This window comes from Sitodiplosis mosellana, unplaced genomic scaffold (genome assembly GCF_009176505.1).
Source record: "Sitodiplosis mosellana isolate CC-2019 unplaced genomic scaffold, AAFC_SMos_1.0 Smas_scaffold_1, whole genome shotgun sequence".
In the NCBI taxonomy this organism is placed as follows: domain Eukaryota; kingdom Metazoa; phylum Arthropoda; class Insecta; order Diptera; family Cecidomyiidae; genus Sitodiplosis; species Sitodiplosis mosellana.
This window is the reverse complement of record NW_022595244.1, coordinates 1760675-1786310: the sequence shown is the minus strand read 5'-3', so window position 1 is coordinate 1786310 and position 25636 is coordinate 1760675. Positions and strand designations below refer to the sequence as shown.

At 36.7% G+C, this 25636-nt stretch overlaps 6 protein-coding genes across 18 annotated transcripts; 1 reads left to right on the top strand and 5 right to left on the bottom strand.

Annotated features, from left to right (window-relative positions):
* Nucleotides 1-1956: 1956 nt before the first annotated feature.
* Nucleotides 1957-3140, bottom strand: LOC129571124 (probable inactive serine/threonine-protein kinase DDB_G0280131). Its single transcript, XM_055450890.1, has 3 exons — nt 2806-3140; nt 2588-2741; nt 1957-2517 (listed from the first exon to the last, which is right to left on the bottom strand). The coding sequence occupies exons 1-3, from the start codon at nt 3091-3093 to the stop codon at nt 2312-2314; spliced, it is 648 nt and encodes a 215-aa protein (XP_055306865.1). The 5' UTR covers nt 3094-3140; the 3' UTR covers nt 1957-2311.
* A 264-nt stretch (nt 3141-3404) lies between these two features.
* On the bottom strand, nt 3405-4334 carry LOC129571115 (uncharacterized). The gene is made up of 3 exons (XM_055450881.1): nt 4084-4334; nt 3786-3957; nt 3405-3665 (listed from the first exon to the last, which is right to left on the bottom strand). The coding sequence occupies exons 1-3, from the start codon at nt 4312-4314 to the stop codon at nt 3493-3495; spliced, it is 576 nt and encodes a 191-aa protein (XP_055306856.1). The 5' UTR covers nt 4315-4334; the 3' UTR covers nt 3405-3492.
* Nucleotides 4335-4453: 119 nt separating this feature from the next.
* On the bottom strand, nt 4454-16295 carry LOC129570989 (ATP-binding cassette sub-family C member 4-like). 3 transcript variants are annotated; one of them, XM_055450736.1, is made up of 16 exons: nt 16089-16295; nt 11774-12305; nt 10772-10939; nt 10525-10684; nt 10230-10452; nt 10060-10166; nt 9596-9988; nt 8963-9495; nt 8685-8889; nt 8230-8612; nt 7814-8149; nt 7550-7746; nt 7137-7436; nt 6637-7048; nt 6343-6570; nt 5679-6261 (listed from the first exon to the last, which is right to left on the bottom strand). In XM_055450736.1, exons 2-16 carry the CDS (start codon nt 11956-11958, stop codon nt 5973-5975), a joined length of 4119 nt encoding a protein of 1372 aa, XP_055306711.1. In that variant the 5' UTR covers nt 11959-12305; nt 16089-16295; the 3' UTR covers nt 5679-5972. The 3 variants fall into 3 exon arrangements, with proteins under 3 accessions (XP_055306698.1, XP_055306711.1, XP_055306705.1); XM_055450730.1 differs by lacking the exon at nt 16089-16295 and adding an exon at nt 15437-15618 and having other exon boundaries at nt 5680-6261; XM_055450723.1 differs by lacking the exon at nt 16089-16295 and having other exon boundaries at nt 4454-6261; nt 11774-12801.
* Nucleotides 16296-16728: 433 nt separating this feature from the next.
* Nucleotides 16729-22833, bottom strand: LOC129571010 (zinc finger CCCH domain-containing protein 18). 11 transcript variants are annotated; one of them, XM_055450753.1, is made up of 11 exons: nt 22556-22794; nt 21186-21602; nt 20077-20633; nt 19720-20010; nt 18749-19635; nt 18467-18639; nt 18267-18365; nt 17948-18039; nt 17768-17867; nt 17514-17651; nt 16729-17452 (listed from the first exon to the last, which is right to left on the bottom strand). In XM_055450753.1, exons 3-11 carry the CDS (start codon nt 20620-20622, stop codon nt 17247-17249), a joined length of 2532 nt encoding a protein of 843 aa, XP_055306728.1. In that variant the 5' UTR covers nt 20623-20633; nt 21186-21602; nt 22556-22794; the 3' UTR covers nt 16729-17246. The 11 variants fall into 11 exon arrangements, with proteins under 11 accessions (XP_055306728.1, XP_055306753.1, XP_055306739.1 ...); XM_055450778.1 differs by having other exon boundaries at nt 16729-17449; XM_055450764.1 differs by lacking the exon at nt 21186-21602 and having other exon boundaries at nt 16729-17449; nt 22556-22831.
* A 175-nt stretch (nt 22834-23008) lies between these two features.
* On the top strand, nt 23009-24245 carry LOC129571093 (tRNA-splicing endonuclease subunit Sen34). The gene is made up of 4 exons (XM_055450862.1): nt 23009-23132; nt 23201-23287; nt 23364-23723; nt 23793-24245. Exons 1-4 carry the CDS (start codon nt 23009-23011, stop codon nt 24113-24115), a joined length of 894 nt encoding a protein of 297 aa, XP_055306837.1. The 3' UTR covers nt 24116-24245.
* Nucleotides 24130-25607, bottom strand: LOC129571071 (THUMP domain-containing protein 1 homolog). Its single transcript, XM_055450844.1, has 2 exons — nt 24918-25607; nt 24130-24831 (listed from the first exon to the last, which is right to left on the bottom strand). Exons 1-2 carry the CDS (start codon nt 25414-25416, stop codon nt 24278-24280), a joined length of 1053 nt encoding a protein of 350 aa, XP_055306819.1. The 5' UTR covers nt 25417-25607; the 3' UTR covers nt 24130-24277.
* Nucleotides 25608-25636: the final 29 nt, after the last annotated feature.

Genomic DNA, 25636 nt, shown 5'->3' with positions numbered 1-25636 from the left:
CGGTCCGTCGGTCCGTGAGTCCGGTCCGTCGGTCCGTGAATCCGGTCCGTCGGTCTGTGAGTCCGGTCCGTCGGTCTGTGAGTCCGGTCCGTCGGTCCGTGAGTCCGGTCCGTCGGTCCGTGGAAACTTAATGTCGGTCCGCGGACCGACGGACCACGGACCACGGACTGGTCCGTTTGGGAACTTATGTCCGCTACCCAGTTCTTTCGACGAAGAGTATCAGGAGTACATAATTGTTAGCATTAAAGAGAAAACTTAATCGAGCTCTGCTTATTGTACAGCATCACCATGAAACGAAGTTTAATCATTTTATCCAAGGAAATATACGGTGTTCGTATGACTAATACACGATGCGTCTTTTCACTCGTAAACCACACTAAAATTGAAGTCTGCTGTTTTAATGACGTTGATAGTTCAAACTCTGACGTTTCTACCGTCAGAAATACGAAATACTATGGGGTGGTCAACTTACAAACCATTACCCTACTCGAATTTTTGAAAATATAAATCCGAAAAAAAACATACACTACTCTCAATCTCACCAATAGAAATGGTTAAACAGTTGAATCGTTTCGCGATATTACAATATCTGGCATCATCTTCTAGTTAAGATATTTGATGTTCGTATTTTTTTAGTGTATTACGAATACTGATCATGTCTTCGTCACTGACTTCAGGTAGAAATTGAACGGACTCTTTCAAAAAACTTACTCTACTCACATTCAAATCACCTTTTTAACCACGATCAATCGGATAACAATTCATCTTGAGTGAACTGGTCAACAAAAACACAAAGAGGAACCGCACACAATGAATCAGTATTCTAGTCATGGCGATTTTATTTGCTTACAATGATTGATTAAAGAACTTCCTACAGTCAACGATTTGAATTATTCTATTCCGTCAAACGCATTTTCACCTTTTTTTAAACCGAACAATTTCAGGCCAACTTTCTTTGTAACTGTCATTTGTGCATTGTTCAATCGTAACATAAGCTTTTGGAGTGAATGAATCAATATGTCACAGTCCATTGGAATTTTGTGGTGATATATTGCGTGCGAAATATCATATACAAATGTACGCATGGCTTTAGGTTGAATTTGAATTAGGCCATTTTCCCAACATTTCCGCCAATATTGTTGCATTGCTATGCGATAAGTTTGGATTTCGTAAAATGTAAGCCCAACGTGTAAAATTATGCACCCATTTGATGTTCAAATTTCGTTATTTGCCATGAATTGCATACTATGTAATGCATACAATGCAAAACTTTCTCCAAGGACAATTTGCGCAAATGGTTCAACGATGTTTGAACTAAATTCTCAGCGATAACAAATCATGAAATATTGCAAAGAAAAGAAAAATATTTGCGTAGTTGAATACACTTCAAGAAACTAATAATAACTGTTGTTCATATTTTTCCCAATTGGATTTCCAAATCACGAAAAAATATTCAATGAAAACCATTGTAGAACATTTAAGTTCCAGTATATATCTAACTTTTATAGAATCAACACGGCTTCGTTATAAATGGATGATTTAGATGTATTTAACGTGGAGAAGCATATACTTTTAATAAAATTTTATTTTTATTTTGAATTTGAACAATTTCAGTGTCAAAATAGGAATTCGCTTCAGATTTAACGTATATTTTATTTGAGAAGATGTATAAATACATCTTCAGAATCTTTTTTCATTGTTTTAAATATGAACAATCGACGGAAAAAATGATTCAAAGATATGCTCACATTGGCGGGTATATTTTAATAATTACTTATGAATTGAACGTTTTGTTGCAACTAACCCAACCAAAACTGCAATAATTGGCACAGAAAATGTCTTGTAACAATGTTATTAAATGAAACAAAAAAAAAATCTTCATTAAATTTATTCAAGAAATTCAAAATGTGCTGTAAGATTTACAATAAAAAATAATACAAAAAATTAACTGAGATAGTTTTAATGAAACAAAATGTCAAATTCCAAATAGTGATGAGTTTTTCGCAACAAACATTTTTCTTTCATATTGACTTTAACTATATGTCAAATTGTACACCAATTTGAATACGTTGTCTAGTTTTCAAATGAAATAAACGTTTGCTGTGAAAAACTCATCATATGTTGGAGTTTTACATTTCGTTACGTAAGAACCATCTCTGTTTTCTCTATGCAGAATTTGAATTAATTTATCTCTTTGGATACACAATGATATTTTTTATATGGAATTTATTTTCATTCCTGTGATAGAAAGGAGCAGCATAAAGCATACAACTAAAATTCAACCATTTACTCGTTGATTTGTGTCCTGTTTTTATTTACCCGACCCCATGTCTGTTGTTGTTGCTTCTGGTGGTGGTGGTGGTGTTGTTGTTGCTTCTGTTGGTGATGGTGGTCTTGTTTCTTCAGTTGGTGATGGTGGTTTTGTTTCTTCAGTTGTTGATGGTGGTTTTGTTGCTCCAGTTGGTGGTGATTTTGTTGTTTCTGTTGGTGGTGGTGTTGGTGTTGTCACTGGTCCCACTAAAATTAAAAAAACAAATTCAAAAGTTTTGAATTCTCCAATAAAATCCTCTCAAGCTTTAGTAATTACCATTGAAATTGAAACTGATTTGCAGAGCATAGTCTTTAAAGATTTGAAATACTCGATTAAAAAATAAGCGATTTTTATTAGTAGGAAGTCTCTCTGAAAAATTTGTCCGTAATTTGAGATTATTCAGTTCCTTATCAAAATTATCTTTCGTTTGCTGAAAAATTACAAAAATTTAGACTATTAATGTGCGCATTTGCTACCAATAATTTTTGAATTACCTTCAATTGATTATTAATGCCTGAACAAAACAGTACGGTACAGTCCACAGCTTCTTCTTTCAGTTGATACATTTGGCTTTCGAAATTTTTCAGTGTGCTTCGAATACTTATCAGGTCTTTGTCGCTTACTCCAGACGGAAGTTGAACGGATTCTTTCAAGAAACTTATTTTGCTTGCACTTGAATCACTTTCTCCATTCTGATCGATCGGATAACAATTCATCTGAAGCGAATTGACCAACAACAGAATGCAAATAAACCGTGTACAATAGAACATTGCTTTAGACATCACAATTGTATTCACTTGCAGCTTTTGGATTTACAAACTAGTCAACGATTTGGTTGATTCTATTCCGTCGAACGCATTTTCGAATTCTTTTAAACCAAATCAAATGACCTAAATTCTTTTTAATAGCCTTTTGTTCATTGTTCATTCGCAGAATTTATGACCATTTTGCGTATTGTTCCAGAATATATTGAACACTATCATAACGTAATCGCATTCATTTTTCAAGCAAATGTGCATTTTCAGTGTAAAAACATAAAATTTGTTTTTATTTTCGAGAAATTCAATGAACTACATTTTGGGTTTTTCCCAGGAAAATTATTTATTGGCTTTTGTGTGTGCAGAATAAAGTATTGAAGTGAATAGAAAGAAGAATGGACATTCAATGATTTGGGTTAGAGTTCATGGGCGTAATGGTATGGTGACGTTAGCCGTTGGGTGAAATTCATTTGGAATATCAGAAACAACTGGTGCTTGACTCGAATTGGTTGAGTTCGAATGATGCGATGCTTCCGATGGTACAGTCGGATGCAGCGATGTTCCTTTCGGTGGCGCCAATGTTGTAGCACTTGTATCTGTAAATCAATATTATTGATCATGTTCCATGCATTAATCGTACTTCCATTATTTAAAATATTTGAATAAGTTTGACTCCATCGAAAATAAACTACTTTGATGAAAAGTTTGCTTTTTACCTTGATCTTCCGAATCATCCATGGAGCCACAAAAATTAGCGAACATTTCTTCGAAATAGTCGGTGATACAATCGACACATTTTATGTGAAAGCGCCGGTCGAACATTCCCACAGATTGTTTGTGCAAATCTTTCATTTCTTTAGCTTGGTTGTGGAACGCTTTGTTCAGATTCTGTGTTCAAACAAAACATTTCAAGAAAAAAGTTGAAAAATATTTGAAAATGAAATAAATTTTATGTTCTTGAATTTGAAAAATAAAAATCTAATAGAGATTTTTCCTTGCATTTGAAATAGTTACCTCAATTTTTTCGGTGATGTTAAAATGAGTGCCACTAATCGTACAATTAGTAGCTTCTTCCTTAAGTTCGTTGATTTTGTCAAGATAATCTTTCCGCAATTGGTTCAAATTCACATCAAATTTACTTTTGATGACATCTTGGACATCAAAACTATTGATGTTTGGCAAGATGAAAGCAGAATGGCACGCTATCGAAACGCAAACACAAAACTTTACAAGAAACTTGAACATTTTTCACGATTTCGTATGGTGACAAAAGAAATACTGTTGATTGCAAATGCGTAAGACAGGCTTCTTATATAGTCATATTCTCGGAAGTTAATTTTCTCATTGGAATTCCCCAAACAATAAAAAAAACGATTAACAAATAGTTGGAATGCAGCATATTTTTATTTTCATAAAAATCCAACACGACGTTACAATAAAACAATGTTTATACGTTTTGGAATGTATATTGTTCAGTGGAAACAATGCGAATTTTGTTGATCATTCATTAGTATTTTATATTGCTTTTAAATTTTATCTACTTGAAAGCAAAAACAATTTCTATGTCAGACCAATGCATTCCGCAAAGAAGACCAAACAACATTTTTAAACCGAAAATCGAAACAAATTCTCAACGGGGCTGGAATTCTAAGACATTCCACCAAAATCGTGCGGAATTGTTTTTTTTGTACGTAAGACTGACTATATTGGAGTGAAAGAGAGAGATTCCACTAATTTTCTGGATCCCACCGGAATTATTAAGATTTTCAAGGAACAGTGATAGTTATCGGAATAATTCCGGTGGTATCCAGAAAATTAGTGGAATCTCTCTCTTTCACTCCAATATGGTCTTATGTACGAAAAAAATTATTCCGAACGATTTTGGTGGAATGACTTAGAATTCCAGCGCGGAAGAAATAAACAGATATGGTCTTTCAATCTGTATAGATTAGAGGTTCACGAAACTCTTAGCCGTATAGCAGATGAGATGGGACTGGATCCAATTTAAGCAATTGTTCTAGCAAAACATCATTGCGTCCAAAGCAGAAGTTTATAACAACGTGACAATCACCGGTGATGTAATTCGATAGCTTATTCAAGCTTATCTTATGAATGTCGATCACATTAACACTCTTCACATCAGCAAAATCATCATATTGAAAAAAGTTTCACACGAAGTGTGGGATCCCTAACTGTACTACCGAGCCAATTTGTGGTGTAATTTATCCCATCTAGACTACCATGCCCACCAGTAAGAACGACAATCGGAATAGATTAAAGGTTCCATTTTGATTGCAAAGTTTGAAAATGATGGTATAGAACCGTCATCACTATATAAAGAAGAGAAAGAAAATGGTCGTAAGTAGTTCTGTGCACACGCTTATCATCTCATAGAAAATTGGTGTCAAGACATTCTGCAGCGCCGTCGATCTATGACGACAAAATTCAGTACTAATCGGTGTTATTATGCAGTATTTCGCAATTTGTCGAAATCACTTCCAGCTATTTACAGATGATTTCGCCGTCACTAATCGACGGCGCTGCAGAGAGTCTACTTTCTTGATTATAATCGTGTTGTTCTGTGTGCGTTGCATTGAAACAATTTGATCTTTTTTTTCTTTTTTCATCAATATCTTGATATTGATAATCCTTTTTTACTTGCATATTTATTAAAATAGTTCTCATAACATGTAAATAAGTATTTGGTAACACAATTTCCTGAATTATCTACTCTTCTATCTAAAAAACAGATCGTGAAAAAAAAATCATGATGATCTCGATGCAGCGGAATGAAAATATGGATTTAGATGAATATTTATTTCTATTCCAATGATTAAAGCTGGAGGAACGTTTTGTGCGGGCTTGAAGCGTATTGTCAGCTTTTTTCGGCCTCGTCATTATTTTCAGAGGCGAATCTCTTCGATATCAGTGCTGCGTACTTGATAAAATTTTTCTCGTGCCACCTTCGATAAACGATTGAACTCTTGTGGTCCGAGTGCTTTAACCATACCGTAGAAAATACCCGTTTGATTTTGTAATAATTTGTGTGGCTCATCAAATTCAGCTGCGTATCCCGTGTCCATAACTAATACTCGATCTGAATCAATAATTGTGTGCAATCGATGGGCAACCGTCAAAACCGTGCATTCGGCGAATTTCTCGCGAATCGTTTGTTGAATCAATAGATCCGTTCTGTGGAGGATAGATAAATGTGGTTTGAATGTGGGATATTACAAATTAGAACATATATTTCAATTAAATCCTTCGACTTACTGTGGATCGACGTTCGCTGTAGCTTCATCCAATACAAGAATGCGATTTTTCCGTAAAATGGCCCGAGCCAAGCAGAGAAGCTGACGTTGACCAACCGAATAATTGGAACCGTGCGCCATCACTGCCGAGTGCAAGCCCAACGGACCTGATGCAACGTCTTTCAACTCAACCTTCTCTAGAGCACTCCAAATGTCATCGTCTGGATACTCTTCAAATGGATCCAAATTTCTGGAAATGCATAATAAAACGTGATTAATGTTCAACAGTACGAAAAAATGTGATAAGTTTTAATACCTTCTCAAAGTGCCCGAGAATAGAACTGGATCTTGTGGAATGATTGCGACTCGTTTGCGTAAATCTTTCAAAAGGAGTGTGGAAGTGTCGACATCATCGATAAGAACTTCACCTTCAATGCACGCCAAACGGAAAATGGCACCGATCAATGAACTTTTGCCAGCGCCAGTTCTTCCAACGATACCGATTTTTTCTCTCGGATTAATCACAAATGATAAGCCCCTCAAGACTGGTTCAGCCTCGGCAAAATATCTGTAGAATACATTTCTAAATTCGATATATCCTCTCGATGGAAAATCATCAGCAATTTGACGTGGTTTCTTTGGCTGTTTCTCCGGTTCCAAGTCACGATACTCAAGCACACGTTCAACGGACATCAATTGATTGCTAATTTCGGCACTTTGACGAATACCTGTTGAATTCAGAAATTATATTTAAGAGAACTCATTCACATTCATTTGTTTTGCTTAATAACAAGTTCATTGAACTATCAAACGTACCCCATTGCATCATGCCCGTCAATGACATGGCTTGTGTAATAGCCAAACCAATCTCAGCGCCTGATATATTTGTATCATACAGCATGTAATAGAATATAATGCATGAAATGAAGATCAAACACATGAAATCCAAGCTCAGGCCGAAGGCGGAGCTTGTAGCCGCAAACATGTACCAGCAAGCCGAGTGCGTGTTTTGATGATTATCAAATTCCTGTTTGAGAATCTGTTCGGCATTATACGCTCGAACTGTGGACAGTCCGGATAGAGTAGCAGCCAAGTGGGTAAATACTGGAGATTTAGCTGGAAAAAGGGAAAACAAACAATATATTGATTTGGAACATTTGATGAAAAATTACCGAATACATTACATACAATGGAAAAATGCTCTAACCATGCTCTATGTCTTTACTTACCAATTCCCTCCAATCGTTTGATATTTTTCGATGTTTTTAAATAAATCTTTCGAATAAATATGAACACGAATCCCATGACAAATACCGGAACCAGGAAGTATATGTTGACTGTAGCCGCAACGATTATTGAACCAAACATTGCCAGGATCACCTGCGTGGCGTCAAGCATTGCTTTTGGCAGAAATTCATCGGTTGCACTGTAACGGAATTCAAATAAACAATTTGGTTCAAGCACAAAATGAGCTACCATAACTCAGCACTCACCCAATGTCTTTGGAAAATCGATTCAAGATTCGCCCCGATGGATTTGTATCGAAGAATCGCATCGTAGTTGAAATGAGACCGTTGAACATTGCATTATGAAGATTTTGTGAAGCTCGTACACATATTGAATAGAAACTGATCGATCTGGTGATGGCGAACAAGAACAAGGCTGCCATTATAGCGCCATGCACGTAGATACAAATTTCGGTGGTCAAAGTATATGATAGATCTGCAGTATCTGGAGGAGTGGTGACTGTGTTGTCAGAAACATCAAATTCATTCGATTGTGTTGAGTTATGCTCTCGTTGATAGACACGCATTTCTTCTTGTCTTGTCCTACAATTTCAAATTTTCACATTATTTGAACGGGAATCTTTGAAAAATTCCAAGCAAAGTGTTCTTTGTCGCATACTTACCAAATTGCCACCCAATAATCAGCAGCACTAGCCAGGAATTGTACAATTAAAAACGAAATGCCCAACAAAAACAAAATTGACCAATGTGCACCGGCTTTGAAATAATTGCCAGCAATCGATCCGTGCACTTTGCCTTTTGAACTCGCTTCTAGTTCGAAACCTTGGGTTTGCCCTTCATCTTCTTCTTCATCAATTTCAGAACCATCTGTGCTGCCATTCAATGAACTTGATGAAGCTGACCGTGTTGATGATTTCCGCGACATTTGGCGTCCGAATTTGTCGGGATTTTCCTCAATATCAGTTTCATTTGTTCCAACAAGCTTAGCGAAATCAACACCACTCTTAGCTAAATCAGCTGGCGTCCCTTGCACTTCGATTTGTCCCTGTTGAATAGCATAATGGGTTTGGATCAAATTTCGTTCTGTACTATACGAATAATATCTCAGAATATTTACATCTTTTAAAATGACGAGCCAATCGGCTTCTTTGAGGAAATGCACTTGATGTGTAACCAAAATTCGAGTGGCATTTAATCTTGCTAGGCGTCCTTTTGGTCCAATACACTTGTTGAAAATATGAGTTCCGACGTGGGCGTCAACAGCACTTAGAGGATCATCCATCAAGTAAATGTCGGCTTTTCGATAACAAGAGCGTGCCAAACTAAAAAAATACAAAAATTCAATTAAAATGTTTATACATTTTTATCAGGTTATCAAATTCAAAAAATTCTTACTTCAAACGAGCTTTTTGACCACCACTAAGACTTGCTCCCCTATCTCCCACAATTGTTCGATCTCCATTTTCAAATTGCTCAAAATCCTTGACCAGGGCACATGTTTTAATAACGGCATCGTATCGATCACGATCATAATCCTGTCCGAACAGAATATTCTGTCGAACTGATCCAGCAAATACCCATGGCTCTTGGCTTGCATATGAAATGGATCCGTTTATACTAATCGAACCGGTCTCTAAAGGCAATTCCCGTAATAATGCCTGCAAAAATGAACTTTTTCCGGCACCAACTTGACCGATTATCCCAATGAGTTTTCCTTCTGGAAAATCGACGTTTATATTGGTAAGAGTGGGCGGTTTCCATGGCGCTAGATCACTAGCTTGTGGGGCGACTTTATGCAGTTTTGAAGTTCCTTTTTGTAATGGGTTCGCAACTGCTGGCATTGTCCAACTGGCAGTGCCATTTTTAATCGATACAGACACATTATTCGGGGCCACATGATCAGCTTCAACTTCAAAGATTTTTTCGAACTGTAAAGAAATTGCCCAGTAAATAATGCAATTTATTCGATTCCAAATGAATAAAATTTAAAGAAAACAAAATTGTTTCCAGTAGAGACTTGGCACTTACTTCGACTTTTTCGCCAACATGTCCATTACGTCCGTTTTTCTCCGCACAAATGCTTTGCGTTTTCTTCTCGTCCAATTCTAAGAAATTCTGTAATCGTTTCAGCGCCACAAGTACCTCGGCAATTTCAGCAACGCCTCTAACAAACATTTGTGACATTGTGTGTGCAATGATTCCGAAGTATGACGAGATTACAAACACTTTGGCGGCAGTGATTTCATGGGATCCATAGAGCACTGTAATCGCTAACATTGTACAAAAAATGGCCATCCTGGTTGTGAACAGCATGAACGTCATGTACAATGCTCGAACATATGAACTTTTCCGCACAATTTTCAATTCCATTTGACGTGCATAGTTGATCAATTTGGTGAATGGTTTTTCCCACGCGTACATCTTCATTTAGACAAACATTCACAGCCTGATTATCTGTTCATTTAACGTAGATAATAAAATAAATTGAATACCTTTATCACTTGAACACCGGATATAACCTCGTCCATGAATCGAACACGTTCATCAGTACGTAGAGCCGTTTGCAAACGGTATATCGATGATAATTTACCGGTGTAACCTGAACATAAATAAAAATTTACATTTTCATTTACATGTTTGTTCACTTTTTACCGTTACTCACTTTGAATTGGCACAACAATGAACACGATTACGATGCCGATCATTCCGGCATAGCCAATTTCGGCCCACAGCAAAGCTCCAACGATTAGAGTTAGCAAAGGCGCTGTCCACATTGAATTCAAAAAAACTGTCACCCAATCAAAACGGTTCACATCATTTGACAATAAATTTACGACTTTACCGGGCGCTGTTTCACCTAGAGCGGTTTGCGACAACCGCAACGCCTATGAACAATTTTAGAAAATCGCACACGATTAAAAAGATGATAAATTGTGATAATTTCAACATTAGCATACTTTTCGATAAATCAAACTGCATACGGCCACCCGAACTTTCATGCCATTGTGGAAGGCAATCATAACAAATTGATTCACCAATATGGTATTGAGCGCGTTTAAAATTACAATTCCACATGCGTACATTAGAGCATCCTCATATGTCATCGTTGAATCTTTACTGTATATTAAACAACAACGAAACGTTATGAAATCATTCATGGATTCTAAGAATAATTAAAAACGAATTGTGTATATGTTTTCTTACCGAAAATAAAGCAGCAGCTGCCCAAGTAGTAATGGCTGACCCAAACGCAATACAATATCGTTGAATGTACAGACAAAACTAAGAAGTGCATATTCTCTCCAAAGTGTAGCAATCAATGCCTTTATCAGAGACGGTCGCTTCGATTTAGCTTGTTGCTTTTTCCAATTTCTATGGGAATGAATGACAAAGCAAACCACACATTTACTCAACGATCATAACAATTGATTTAAATGTGCTTTGCAATTAAATCAATTTGTTCCAGCAGCAACAAATCATTCAATCGCATTCATTTAAATTGAATAGTACATTGGGATAGTGTCTGTTTATTGTCATTTAGAAAAAATTGAAAGGCGTCAATGGAATCAACACTTGTGGTAGAATGAGGAAGTATTGTTTTTGAATTGAAAAATGTTCATGTTTTGGTGTCGCACATTTTTCGATCAATAATTTCTCAATATTTCAGATTTTCTACCGTGTTTCATAGGGAATTTGATCTACTGTGTTTTGTACTTCTCTCCTAAGTAGAAGAAATCTCTGTGTTTGCACGAGACGATATCATTTTCGTGAATAGACTCTAGATAACCGAGATTTAGGTCGCATTATGAAACAAAGAGCACGAGATTCATGATGGAATTCGAATCAAAGCGTTTATCACTTGAAAATGTAAAATCTCTAGATAACTACTTTCTTTTTTTCTGTCATCCACAAACTTCGGATAACAAGGACAGTGTGATGTTCGAGTCATTGTAATTTCGAAGTCATTTGAGAAAAAATGAAAAGTCATTGTTATCGACGAGGCACACCGAATCCCTTGAGTTGTATTTCATTGTTGCAAACACTCATTCAGATTTATTATATTTCCCTTTTTTTTATCTAATCACGATTTGGATTTTGTCATTGAGAGCTGTGTCGAAATACAACGGTTTAATTGCACAAAATAATTTCACAATATCATATAAAACGTCACGTTTTTTTCTATAATTTCTAGAAAGAATTGCTTACACTTCCAAACGGTCACCCAGCAATTCAGATCGATCATCTTTCAACGGCTGAAAGATGTCATCCAATTGTAATACTTTGCGATAGCCTTTTTTGAACAATGGAATGGTCCATGCGAACAAACACACAGATAGAAAATTCGTCTTCTCACGCGGATTTGGCGGTAGTTTTCGTTGCGTTGACTCCATTTTCACAAGTCAATTTATTGTGCACTAACTATCAAATTCGTTTTAAAGATTTATTATTTTTTCAAAATTCGATCACATTCACTATTATTATTACTGCTTGAAATCTGTGAATTCCCCACTTTTTATTTTGTTTTTGTCCAAAATTAGACGACGAAACGTAGGTCTAGTTCGTATTTTTAGAATAGTTCGGCTCACGTTAATGCAAATTCCACTATCCAATTTCACATTACTCACTAAAACTAAGCACGGTAAGCTAAAATTTATCACAGAAATGTATTTGGGTCATTTTTTCGTTGATTATTTTATTCGAATCAGTTTTCACTTGTTGCAATGACGATTTCAAGTCTCTGTAGAAGAGATAAAAAACCTTGTATTGTATAATTTGTATTATAATGCCTTTATGAGATAATCGTATCATTTTTCAGTCAGCTCAAGCGGCACGTTCGCCGACAAACTCAAAACTGATATACGTTCAGATACATCGCACTTCTTTTATTGAATATATAATTGGATATGCTTTGAATAATGATTTATTTTGCTGGTGTTTGTGTTACATACACGCAAACATCCGAAAACCATCACTCGATTTGTATTTGTTTCTACACACATGTGTACGAATCATATGTGCGCTGGTGTGTGAGTATAATTTATTTTTATCTCCGTGTTCACATATGCGTAGAAATCGAAGAGACTCGCGCACCATTGGATCAAATTGAGCAAAATAATGAGGTACGCAATGTATGAGAAAAAGTGAGATAGAAAAACGCTAAACAAACAATTCATCATATTTTCGATGTAAGACGTAGCGTGTATTGTGTTACGTATGTTGCAAAGGTGGCACATTGACTAATGTAAACTTTTGGCTAAACACAATCTCTATACCTATGACTATCGCACAGCACTATACTATCACAAATGGTTCATAGCCGGTACATTTACATGTATAATAAATGATCGTGATCATTAAAAAATAAAAACAACCATGACTTGCATGAAAAATCTTGCATATCGTCATCAAATGGAAGTTTTTGAAAGAAGAAATCATTTCAATATTCCTTTTTTTCTTCATTCGATATTAACCCTCTAATGCATTAATTTTTCCCCGGGGCTGGGAGTACTGGTACTTGGTTGATTTTTGGCCATATATAATTAAAAAAATATTCAGGAAATGCGATTGACATAAATCAGAGAACAATCAAATCCATTGTTTAAAAGTGTCAAAAAGGTGTCTAATTTGAGAAGGGAATAATTTATTTTGTCAAATTTTTGTTTTTGCGCACATTCTTGTTTACAACACGACAACCGCTTGATAGAGACGAATAGTGCAAAGAACAAAATTATAGAGGACACCTTGAAGAACAAAAATCCCTTTTGAAGCAATGTGATCCAACGTACGGTTCACGTTATACAGGCGTTCAAATGTTGCCCGTCTAAAGGCGGTTGTATGCATTAGAGGGTTAAATCCGCTTGGATTCAAGTTTGAGATTTTTCAATTTTTTTTCAAAATCACATATTTGAACTAGTTTGCTATCGGAAACATTTTTACGTTTACATTATATTTTGAAATCACTTTATTTACTTTACACTTGAATTATTTCCAATTACCAAAAAACCATTGACAAATAAGTTAGGAACTATGAATACGCATAAACATGATATCCGAATTTTGAAGAGTCAAAATGACTCGGCGCAAATGTGCAGAATTTTATTTTCTGTTTAATCACCATTGTGACGTACATCACACGAGAGTTTTGCCGGCTTATCAAAATTTTCTGTTTTTAAATTCCTCTCAATAAACCGAAAATATGTGAATGAAATGAGAACTCGCGACAAAGAAATTATAATGCATTTTAAAACTAAAATATTCTAAGGGATTTTTTTTCGTCACAACGGTTCAATTTCAACCTAGTCAGACCACTGTCCAAATAACTACAGCGTAACTTTTTTCTACTAGTGAAAAATAAAACTTTATTTTGAAAAAAAAAAACATTACGTTTGTCGTTCATCGGAGTTCAATGAATTTGCAATGCTCACCTAGGGGGAAAAATCATTTTTTTCATCTTTCATATCCGCACGCATCAAGTAATAACTTAGAAATTCAATGGTATGCATGTAAATCCGAAATATCCATGTATATTCAACAATATTCATCGTTAACGACAAATTAATATTACTGAATATACGTAGATATGTCAAATTTACGTGTATACGAATGAAAAATAAAATTAATAGTGAATCAATCCTTCAACCGTAAATTTGATTGATTTTGGTAGATAACGGTGAATATTGGAACATTTTTTGTCATTACAGTCTAATGAATATTATTAAATATACATAGATATTTGAGATTGACGTGCATACCAGTAAATTTGTGCAGATTGTATCGTCAAAAAATGTTCCAATATTCATCGTTATCCACCAAAAACCTTCAAAAGTGGTTCAAATTTTCGGTTGAAGGTTTGATTCACTATTATTTTTATTTTTTCAGAGTTATTTGCGTTCTGCAAAATCGCGTGAAGCCCCTAGATGCTCACTTTTGAATAAAATTTTGAAATTTCATTTCTCTGGAAAGTGTAACTGGTGTCGATGATTATTTTTCTGACGAAAAAAAATTCATAGAACTCTATTTTATCACAATTTATATTTCGCCACAAATATGTTTTTCTTGTTAAAATATCCAACAATCAGTTTCGAATTATTTTTCCATGATGAAATTTTCCATGAATGAGCTCGAGCATCGGTTCGGATATAGAAATATGCAAGATAAATATGCAAAGCATAGACGCTTACGGACGACCGTGCGAAAAACGTATCAACGGGCGATCGTGCATTGTGAGACGCACGCGTATGTGTATGAATACAGTATACAGCAAACAACGATGGCTCTGGTGATACGTCCGTCCCACGGTCGTCCGTATGCGCCTATGCTTTGCATATTTATACAGTATAGAACATCTAGGTAAATATTTCTATGTCCGAACCGGTGCTTGAATGAGCTATGAGCTCTGATAAAAAAATACATTTAAGGAAAAACAAGTTTTGAATTTTTTTTTGGAATGATTAAAATCTCAATCAGAAAATTACATAAAATGACCTCTCAATTGAAGTGTATTCAGATGAATAGCAGATATTTTGAACCGAAGTCAGGTGCGCATCATAATGTAATCAAACAAATCAGTTGGCGTCATCGTAACTAAAGTTTACACCATTTTATAACAGTTTAATAACATGCATTTCAAATAAAATAGCGTCAGCTGATTGTTGCTAAGCCAATTTGAGAAGAATTTTATTATCAACAATCGATAAAATTGAATGGAGCACACTTTGTTAATCAAAACTTTTTGATAAACGTACATTCACTAGCACCTGTCGCACACACACAAATCAAACAAGTGGCAAAATTGAAAACATATCTCAATCAATAGCGCGAAATGGATTACTTTCGACTATTTTAAACATATATTTCAGTTTTTCATACCGATCAAACGATTGTTTCGAATTCCCCCACTCAAAAATCGTGACAAAGTCCCGTGTAATTCAATTCATACGTTTCATTACGCTGAATGACGTTGAAAGTACGTTTGCCGTGGACGCGACACGAATAGCGACTGAAATCGATACAATGTGCGGAGCATGAAATACAACAGCCGCATTTCAAGTATTTCTTTATCGATTGGACTTTATAATTTAAAGGTTCGTATGCGGATGAGGAGTAGAACAGTTTACTGTTGGACAAAGAAGCATTATTGATTTTTTCACTGCACTTTTGGATAATTTTGTAATACGACTAGTTTTCTGTGGATTTGGTCAAGAAAATATGGTTTTTTTTAATAAACAAAACGAAAATCTCTACATACAACTAATGTATTGGCAATGTAAAACTGAATGGCGAATATTTTACATTTCTTATGGACTAAATATACTATGTGCGCAGTGGCAGAATTGTTGACAAATAACGGTAAATGAATAAATCAAAAATCTGATTCCAGCGATGAATAGCTGGCTGCCAATACAACAGCCGATGTCTCGTTTATGCACTGCAAATGCGTTAGAACAACACAGCGCATGAAAACTATCGGATAAATTTATTTGATATTTGAAATTTATATAAATAAATTTCTGCAACCAACCTCTGGAAAAAAGCGCTTACAGTTCCAATTAAGTGTTGAAATAAAAAGGAACATTCTCTTTGTTTTCTCTCATCAGCAATTGTCTTGCAAATGACCTGAAGTGGGGTGTTAGTAAACTGTGTTTTGTAAATGAACAGAGAGGTAATCGAATTGTGTTTGTTGTCTGAGGCTGGTGTACTTCTCCATTTAGATACGACACTACGAATCGATGAAGTGTGATGATGATATTGCATCTTTTATCGTAAAAGCAAGTGACTCGGTTGTTTTTTGTATAAGCTTGGGATTATAGTTTAAGTAATTAACAACCACGCTATAAGTATAGCTATGGATTGTCTCTTCAATTATTGCGACTGTAAATCGCCTTATCTAAGAAATTATTGCATTCGAACAGTATAAATATAGCAATTGTTCATTTCAGAAAATAAACCGAATGAAATAACCGTATCTTTTTGGCCCATCTCTGAGTTTACGAAGAAAGCTATTTGCATGTTGCTGTGTTCACGTTGCGTTATTGATCGTATGAAACTTAAGAAACATTATGAAATAATTGGCTTAAGACACTTACCTTCATGCTCTATCCATCATCATACACATTCTATTCCGTTCAGATTCTTGTCAATGAAAAAAAGTAACAAACCGGTTTTAGCTTGATAATGAATAGTGAACAAATTTATTGGTAGCTGATGTATGAATAAATTGTATACAAAAATTAAAGTCAAGAAAAATCAATAGAGCTGTTCCGTTCCATGAGAAAACGATTGATGTGTGTGTGTGCGTGTGTGTGTGTGTGTGTGTGTGTGTGTGTGTGTAATGGTTTTGGTGTCAGAGAGAATGTAACCTCAGAAAATAAGAATATGATAAAAACAAATTCAAGCAAATATAATACTTTTCGCTGTCATTTCAATTTAATTCAATTTACAATTAAGTTGTTTGTTTCCACTGTTTTCCTAAATTCACGGCAAATGCAATCGTTTTGCATCTGCCCACTTTCTTTCACCTTCAATATTTCTTCTTCTTCTTCTTCTTTGTAATAATCGATACGGAAATGGTCATTCTGTTGCTATGTTGATTTTTTTTTCTTCTTTGACTGTTTGTAAACTTTCTTAAATACTAAAACAATATAAATCTATTTGTGTGGAGTAGTACACTGACATCAGTTCAAGATAATTTGGAACGCTTTCGCGCAATCGCGTCTTCGACGGCTCGCAGCTGTTTCAATAGCTCCTCTCGGCGTGTTGATTTCTTTGCATTTGCGCCGGACGACGAGGAATTTGATTTACTTGAATTATTTGAAGCGGCATCTGCACCACCTTTACCAGATCCGGATTGTGCGGGTGGCGAACGTTTCTTGGCGGCTGCTTCTACTAGTCAAGACGAGTCAAAGATTAGTAAGGAATTTAGGTATTAATGTGCATTTTATCGTACCCTTTTTACTAGCCAATTTCCGTTCACTGATCACTTTATCGCGTGAACGAGGTTTGTGTCCATTCCGTGATGATGATTCGCTTGAGCTCGATGATTCCGATGAACCAGAGTCTGATGCACTCGAATCCGATGAATTTTCTGGAATTGAAGAATTTTTGCATTAATTAGCGATTATCAATTTTAGAATTAGAAATAGGAAATTGAAATGTTCAAACGGTTTCATTTCACCAATGAAAATTCATTTTATTTCTCACCTGAACCAGATGAACTTGAGCGTTTCTTCTTCCGAAGATTATTGGTTGAAGCGATGGAAAACGAGATTGGTTTTCGTGGTGGCGGCGGTGGTGGTGATGTCTGATGGTAAAATAAACATTCAAAATAATTAGAATATCACACTGACGATTTCAATGTCTGGCGAGAAAAAAGGTGCTTACCCTTTTTCGTTTGTTTACTGGAGAACGAGTGACACGTTTTTCCACGCTTGGAGGTGTGGTTTGACGTTTTTTAGGTGGTGAGCGCCTAACAACTGTGAAATCAAACAATAATCAATATAAAAAATGCCGATGTTTCAAACAGATGATTCAAATTAAACAAAAGTTAAGAACATACACAAATAAATTAATGTCAAAGCAAAGTTAATGGCTCAAAAGTACACACTAATGAACAGCAAAAATATAGCTAATGAAGCAATAAGAAAATGTTGAAAGCAAAAATAGGAAACGAACAGAAAACAGAATAGCAACAGTAAAATACCTATATTTGGATTAGCTCTTTTGCTTAAAGTAGGATGATTGCGTAAGTCTTTTTTAGCGTCGAAATGAGGCTCTTTGTTTACATTTTGATGCATTTGAACTTGATAAATGATTAACAATGTTATGGATTAGTCATCGAATGAGTTAGTATTTCAATAGCTAATTTAAACAAGAAATGGGGTAACTTAAGCGTGTGCTCACCTGGTGAATGTCGTCTTTTGTGAACTTCTGGTGTTGGTGATCGATTCTTCACATGACGACCACGAGCTGGCGATTTGTGACCGCTCGTACGTGTGCTGCTGTATCGTCGACGTCGGTTTGGCGATGGTGATCGACTGGAATTTGAACTGGTACCAGACTGAGACGAACTGTTACTGTTGATGCAAAAAGAGAATTCGAAAGTTAATAACGGTAACAAAACTGTGGTGTTTAGAAGAATATTCTGTTTTTTTCCCATTGAGCATCGATTTGATTAAAAATTACCTTGAAGTACTGTATGAAGAATTGGAGCTGTAGCTTCGTCTTTCGCGTTTCTGTCGCTTTTCACGATCGCGCCCAGGTGATTTCGATCGCATCCATGGATCGTTCCATTCATCACCACGACCCACTGGTTCGGCACGTTGAACGATCACTTCGCGCGTTGGTCGAACACGTCGTTTTCCCGCCATTATTTCATCTTCGTACTGGGGCATTCGATGTGCTGGCAGTTCTCTGTATCTCATTGAACGATTGTATGGATCGTCTTCGTATGGAACGGGAGCAGGGCCACGTGCCATTGGACCACCAAACTTTTGCGGTGGACTGTAATTTCCTTTAGGCGGATGATGCATACCCATTGGCCGACCGCTGTATGGTGGTGGCGGAGATGGTTCTGGTGATCGCTCACGAATGTAATAATTGTCCTTTTCGAGTTCATCTTGCGATGCCGATAAATTCATTTTCTTATCTTCGAAATCCATGTCTTGTTCCTTGCGCTTGTTTGCTTTTCGCATCATCTCTTTTGCTGTGCGTAGTCCACGTTCCCATGCACTTTCCACGACGGGTTCAGCGATTGGGCGTACTTGTGGTGGTGCATTGGCCAGGTGCATTGAATGCATCGATGGTCGTTCATTGCGAAAATCATGATGATAAGATGAAACGACACCACCAGGTCCATATGGTGGAGCGTGCGCATTCACTGGAACTGGTCGTATCATATCGAACATTGTGTAATTGCCTTTGTCGGTCACACCAGGATGCAGGAAGCGACAGCTCATGCCCCACGTACATTGTCCACGTGTGTAGAATCGACACACTGGCTTTGGTTCCGTTTCCTCGGGACGTTTTTCATCTTCATCGCTCACTTCACCTTCTTCCAACTCTTCTCCTTCCTAAAATTAAGGCAAAAATATCAAATTAAAACCATAATCTTGAGACTCCATGATTGAACTGTCGCTTTTTGGCCAATTTCTTACCTCGATTTCGCCGTCTGAGTCTTTCTTCGATTTGTTTTCCGGCTCTTTTGTCTCCGATGGCTTTTCCTCCTTCTCGTCAGCACATTCACCATCTTCAGCTTCAAAATCCAAAGCATCTTCGTCGTGCTTTTTGTCCATAATATCATTGAGCTCATCCACAATCGATGGGCTCTGTTTGTTATTTTGATCGCTTTGCCTATCCTCCAGCGCTTTCTGTTGGTTTTTCTTTTCGTTGATTTTCTGTCGAAGATCCACGATGGCTGGTCCTTTGTCTGGTTCATCTTCGTTATCCTGTATTAATCAATTTGCATGAATTAAAAATGCCCATGGAAAAAAGCAATTTAGTTGTGGGCTTACATCAGCTTTGTCATTGTTGATGGGTGAAGCGGCAGCGCTTTCCAAATCGCTCACATCGCTCAAATCTTCGTGGCTAATATTGATCGCATCGTTTCTCGACTGTTCGGTATTGACCGGTACACTTGATACACTTGAATTGCGTGAACCACTACCACGTGTCGGTGAAACCGATTGATCGCGCGAATAAGCCTGATTATCACGTTCCGACGAGCGACTGTCTCGTCGAGATCCGTTCGCTCTACCTTCGCTTGAATTATTCGATAGATCCGAACGATTCGATGCACGTGACACTGAACGCGACTGTGAATCCTGATTATCTTGTTCATAATCCTGAACGGGCGATTGTGGCTCTTTCAACACTGCATTTTGCGATTCGGGCGAATTATTACGGCTCGATGATGCCGAACTGGAATTGGAATTTATCGATTTGGATCGAGACTTACGCGACGATGACACTGAACCATTTCCAGCATTCTCATTCGATTCAACTGATGAAGAAGATGAGTTCGACGCAGACGAACCGGGTCGCGAGTCTTCGCTATCCATTTCTTCGATGTCTGCAATTGGGTGAAAGAATTTGTTTAGAAATGGACACGAAATTAAAATGAAAATCAATTGTAGATGTGTTTCTGTTTGCAACGTAAAAAAAGGTATTCGTTAAACGCCTGTGAACAAATTCAATGATGGAAATTGAACGATTTTCCTTTTTTTGTCTGTCCATTTTGATAGGTAGGATATACTCACCATACCGACAAAAATGGTGCTTTGAACAATAATGTGGAATGATACGAAAAATGAAGAGAAAACGCATTGCTTTCGAATAAAACTATGGACGTTCTGAGACATTTGGTGAGGCATCAAGGCCGGTTATGGTCAAGATTGAACCAAACATAATAAATAATACACCATTTTCGTCGGTATTCGATTGTGCGTGATACCTATTTATCGAACGGAAAGGGATGAGTGGGAAAACGATGACGAAAACGGCTAACAGAAATCATTTGTATCCGATTTCTGTTAGAAAAAACACTCTGGCAGCTGTTTGATTACTATCAATTATTTGTTTTTGTTTGATTGATTTTTTTTAATGGAATCAATCCGTGTCTTACCTTTGCGACATAATTTATAATTTGAAGTAGAATTTTCACCATCTTAATTATATACTTGATTATTTGCAATTAGTTAAAAAAAATTGATTTGAAACTTTGACTTTACTGAACTATATAGAGAGTGGAACAACGTTTCGATAAAACATTTGACTCGACTCGACTTGATTTGACTTGACTTGACTTGACTCGACAACAAATGTAACAAACATTAATTTCGGAACCAACTAGAACATTAATATACATCAACTGAAAGGCACTTGTTTATGTAACTGTTTGACTTTTTTCAATCAATTTATTTTTCTGTTGTTTCTGTTTAAATGCCATACAAACAACGCGTATTTTTTGGATGTTTGTATGTTTGTATGAAACTTTCTCAACGTTTTTTTTTCTCAATGAGTTCATATGGGGCAGCACATGCTGAAAATATCGTTTAAATTTTGTTACTTATTGGGTTTGTTGATTTTTTTTTGGTTTTAAATAACATTTTGTGTGCGTGTGTGTTTGATGCGACACAAGTAAATGAGGCAATCAATTGGCTTTGGCATTACTGCTTTGGGCCAAGAGAAATGCCATAGTGAAAAACCATTTTATCTTGTTTTTCGTTTACTTCATCGGTTGGAAATGATCGCTTGTTGGGAATGAAGAAAAATTCGTCATAAAAAAGGGGGTTAAAAATAATTAACTTAATCAAAATGCACAAATTTTAACACAAAAAATGGTATACTGTCTGTTTTTGCGTGAACTCTCTCAGTGTGTGTGTGTGTGTGTGTGTCGTCTCCGCCTGTACTTTTCAAACCAACAACAATAACAACAACAGCAATGCAAAAATGTTGTATGCTGTGTATAAACTTGAGGTCCATTTGTTTCGCTTTTTTTTGCGCTTGAATCAAACTATGAATTGTCTTTTAACAAATACACATTCCGTACTAATTTCACAACTTTTTTGACATGGGTTTTTACTAACCCAACAATTTTACTTTAGAACAACTGAACTCTCGCGTAAAACGCAGTTTTTATTCACATTCGGATCGATCGATTTTAATGAATACTTTCTCGTGACGCGTACGCTGCTCGACCAAAAGAAAATTTTTTTCTACTCATTTCTTCTTTACAATCGTCCATCTTTGTTTCGGTCGTTCGCTTCTCCGTTTGATACAACAAACTAACGCAACTCAAATTGGAGTGTGCTGTCTGTCTGTATTTCTGGCGACAATTTTTTTCTTTTATCGTTTAATTTTTTATTACTTTTGGTTTTACTGGTTTTTACATTTCGACTATTTTTAAATTCACTTTTTTGTAAAAAAAAAACTTTTCTTTCGTTTGTACTTTAGTTTTATTCGACTTGGGTTAACCTTGAATTTGATGCTTACCTTAGATTTTTTATGCAAGTCGGTTTTAACGAAATTGAAAATCGATAGCAAATGTAATCTGTAATCGTCGCGCGATACAATTGAATATCGAATAAAAGGATTTTTTTCGAGCTGCTCGATGACTCTCGTGTAAAATTTTCTATTGCTAAATAGCTCTCGCTTCTGAATGCAGTGAATGAAATGCCGACGACAATGCTATCGATGTATACCGCTGAGTGTGTACTAACCGAGAGCTACTAAGCGTTGATATTTCACACAAAATCAATTCTTTCATTTTCAACATGGCGATCATGCCGATTTGCACCGATGTCATGGTGTGCGTGCGTGTGTGTGTGTGTATGACATGATGATTGTCGGACAAAATCGTAATCCAGTTTCGAATGTCAAAATCGTACGTATTTTGGTATACACCGCATTGAGGTTATGTTTTGCCATTTCAAACATGCTAAACTGATGTCAAAACAATATCAAAAATTGTTAATTTACAAGTTGAAAATAGAACAATTTCCGAGTATGGCCACGAGTCCAATACAATTGAGTTTGATTGGTGAAACGGCATTTTGTTTCAATGCTGATGGTAAATGCAGAATATTTGAAATTTCATCACTTGCATTTCACTCACAAAAATGTTTCTCTTCCCATTAGATTACATGACCATTCGTGTGGAACACCGAATCATCGGCCGATTAATTGGCAGCACTGTGCGTTGGCCTCGAAATTCTAACTTCAATGGTGAGCATTGAAGACATTTTTTGTACACAAGACTTTCTTTGCACGATTCAAGCTTATGAAAATGTCTCAATTTTAGGTTTACCGGCAATATACTCACCGTACGAAACTCAGTTGCTAATCGATAAGGGCATCGTTCAACTATGCAAAAAGAGCTTTGCCGATGTGCCAAATGAAGAATTTGAAAAGCAATATGAGGAATTTGGACAGGGTTGCCTTAAAAACGGTCAAGGAGCGTATTTGGCGCGACGAATCGAAGATGCCACAATGAAGATGGATAAGATTTTAGCGGGAAAACGGAAAAAAGTGGCCAAAACTGGTGGCGATCCAAACGAGGTGACCGAAGAGACAATCCTTGAAGAAGTTCGAACACGGGCGATCAATGAAGCTCCGAATATTGTACACATTCAAGTGCCGACTCAAGAACCATTCGATATTGGTAAGAGTATTACTGCTTCCAAAACCATTATAAGCCATACATTTATTTGAAACGTTCTTTTCCCAAAAGATTTCGAAGAAATCAAAAGAGTGCCCAATGTTGAACCAGCCAATTATCGTGTTTTCTGTGATCTATGGGAGAAAGGCCATTGGATAACGTTTGGTGCCACATTTGGCGGTGATTTTCTTGTCTATCCCGGAGAACCATTTCATTTCCATGCTTCACATATCATCCATATACTCACTGAAGATGAGGCTAAATCCATGTCAATACCAACCTTCATCACACGAACACGGCTCAGTGTTAGTGTCAAAAAATTCTGCACTTTTGCTTATCTAGACAAGAAAACGGATGAATTGTGCTATCAAACGGTACAATGGCAAGGAAAATAAATTGAAATCGGTTCTTTTTATTATGGAAATAAATTGTTTTATTCAAATCTCGATTTCGATTTGGTTTTGAAGTAAAAAAGACGTAGAAATAAATCTTTTATTCTTATGAAATAAGCTAAATCAAAATGGTAGCCTAACCATTAGGAAGAAAGTGTATTTCGATTATTGCTCGCCGTTGGCTTCGGGTGCGGTTGCTTCGTCTGGGCTCATGTCACCACTTTCGTTGGGTTTTGATTCATGCGCCGAAACAACATCCTTTTTTGGCTCATCGGCCACTTGTTTCCCTTCAATTGGCTCAACAGTTGATTTTCCGTCTTTCTCTGGCTCGTCAGCCGACTTATCATCATTCTTTTCCTCATCGGCTGGTGTTTCGCCCGTCTTTGCGTCGTCAGCCGGTTTTTCTTCCTTCGTTTGCGTCAGCTCGAACACGTTGTACTTCTTCAATTTTTGGTAATCAGGCAACAGACTGATGCAGCACAAACCTTTGATGATTTCAATGGCGACCGTGATTTTCGGATTTTTCAAGTCAACCTTGTGTGCTGGGCTCTTGAAACCGATCAATTCGGCAATTTCTTGAATTGTTTTCATACGATCGAATGTATTGTTGTGTCGCTTGTTGACCATCACCGAAAATGTTGTGGGCTCGGTGTTCAGGAAAACTTTGTCAAACAATCTGCTGGCAGATGTGATGATGTCACCAATGTTTGCCTTGCAAACTGAAATAACGAGAAAAATGAGACAAAAAAATTACTATCGCAAAAATATTTAATCGACTTTGTTCTTGTTCTGTGTCCAACATTACCTGCATCAACTGGCCAAATACGCTGTAGGTAGCGTGTCTTTTGATTCTTCGTTTCAGCAATGTCACGCACCAAGCGTATACCAAGTTCACTGTGGTCTTTGATCGTTGTTTTGATGAAAATGCAATTCGAAATCTTGGTTTCAACCTGTTGAAAACGATGGCGATCGAACTTTTTGTCGGTGGTGATCGTTTGGATTTCCTTTTCCAACATCGACGAAATGTCTTCTTCTTCTTCTTCGTCTTCGCCGACAGTACCGCTGTCGTTCATCACATTTTTCGGCTGTGGTTTTTCACTTTCAATGGCCGCGTCGCGTTCTTGTTGATCAGCGTACTCGTTCAGCAAATTGTAGCATTCGCGAACGCAATCCTTTTCACGAAAATTGCATGTTGCCAAAAAGCCGCGAATGCCCGGCTCCAAGAAATTCTTGGGCTTGTTCTGATTTTTGTAGTATTTCTTGTTGTCCATTTTGCGTCGTTTACTACTCGGCTCGTCCGACATATTGAATTCGATTTTTTTTCCTCGCTGCACCAAACTCACAAAATTCCGACTCGGTTTCGTTTTACCGTTAAATTTATGGCTTGTTTCTCTTTCAGTCTTGTATTGTTTTGCCTGTTTGTTGTGTCTAACTTAACCGCATTTTGTTGTGACAGCATGCGATACGATACGACACGATACGATACGAACTGTCATATATACACTCAATTGAGTGGAAGCGAGA

Coding starts and splice junctions, on each gene's coding strand:
- LOC129571093 (XM_055450862.1), top strand. CDS start 23,009: ATGTCAAAACAATATCAAAAATTGTTAATTTACAAGTTGAAAATAGAA. Junction 23,288..23,363: donor TCGAAATTCTAACTTCAATG/GTGAGCATTGAA, acceptor TCTCAATTTTAG/GTTTACCGGCAATATACTCA. Junction 23,724..23,792: donor TCAAGAACCATTCGATATTG/GTAAGAGTATTA, acceptor TTTTCCCAAAAG/ATTTCGAAGAAATCAAAAGA.
- LOC129571124 (XM_055450890.1), bottom strand. CDS start 3,093: ATGTCTAAAGCAATGTTCTATTGTACACGGTTTATTTGCATTCTGTTG. Junction 2,742..2,805: donor GCATTAATAATCAATTGAAG/GTAATTCAAAAA, acceptor GTAATTTTTCAG/CAAACGAAAGATAATTTTGA. Junction 2,518..2,587: donor AATCAGTTTCAATTTCAATG/GTAATTACTAAA, acceptor TTTTAATTTTAG/TGGGACCAGTGACAACACCA.
- LOC129571115 (XM_055450881.1), bottom strand. CDS start 4,314: ATGTTCAAGTTTCTTGTAAAGTTTTGTGTTTGCGTTTCGATAGCGTGC. Junction 3,958..4,083: donor ACATCACCGAAAAAATTGAG/GTAACTATTTCA, acceptor GTTTGAACACAG/AATCTGAACAAAGCGTTCCA. Junction 3,666..3,785: donor GGATGATTCGGAAGATCAAG/GTAAAAAGCAAA, acceptor ATTGATTTACAG/ATACAAGTGCTACAACATTG.
- LOC129571071 (XM_055450844.1), bottom strand. CDS start 25,416: ATGTCGGACGAGCCGAGTAGTAAACGACGCAAAATGGACAACAAGAAA. Junction 24,832..24,917: donor TATTTGGCCAGTTGATGCAG/GTAATGTTGGAC, acceptor TCGTTATTTCAG/TTTGCAAGGCAAACATTGGT.
- LOC129570989 (XM_055450736.1), bottom strand. CDS start 11,958: ATGGAGTCAACGCAACGAAAACTACCGCCAAATCCGCGTGAGAAGACG. Junction 10,685..10,771: donor CAGCTGCTGCTTTATTTTCG/GTAAGAAAACAT, acceptor TTTAATATACAG/TAAAGATTCAACGATGACAT. Junction 9,989..10,059: donor CCGGTGTTCAAGTGATAAAG/GTATTCAATTTA, acceptor GTCTAAATGAAG/ATGTACGCGTGGGAAAAACC.
- LOC129571010 (XM_055450746.1), bottom strand. CDS start 20,622: ATGGATAGCGAAGACTCGCGACCCGGTTCGTCTGCGTCGAACTCATCT. Junction 18,040..18,266: donor AAGAGCTAATCCAAATATAG/GTATTTTACTGT, acceptor TTGATTTCACAG/TTGTTAGGCGCTCACCACCT. Junction 17,453..17,513: donor GAAATTGGCTAGTAAAAAGG/GTACGATAAAAT, acceptor CGTCTTGACTAG/TAGAAGCAGCCGCCAAGAAA.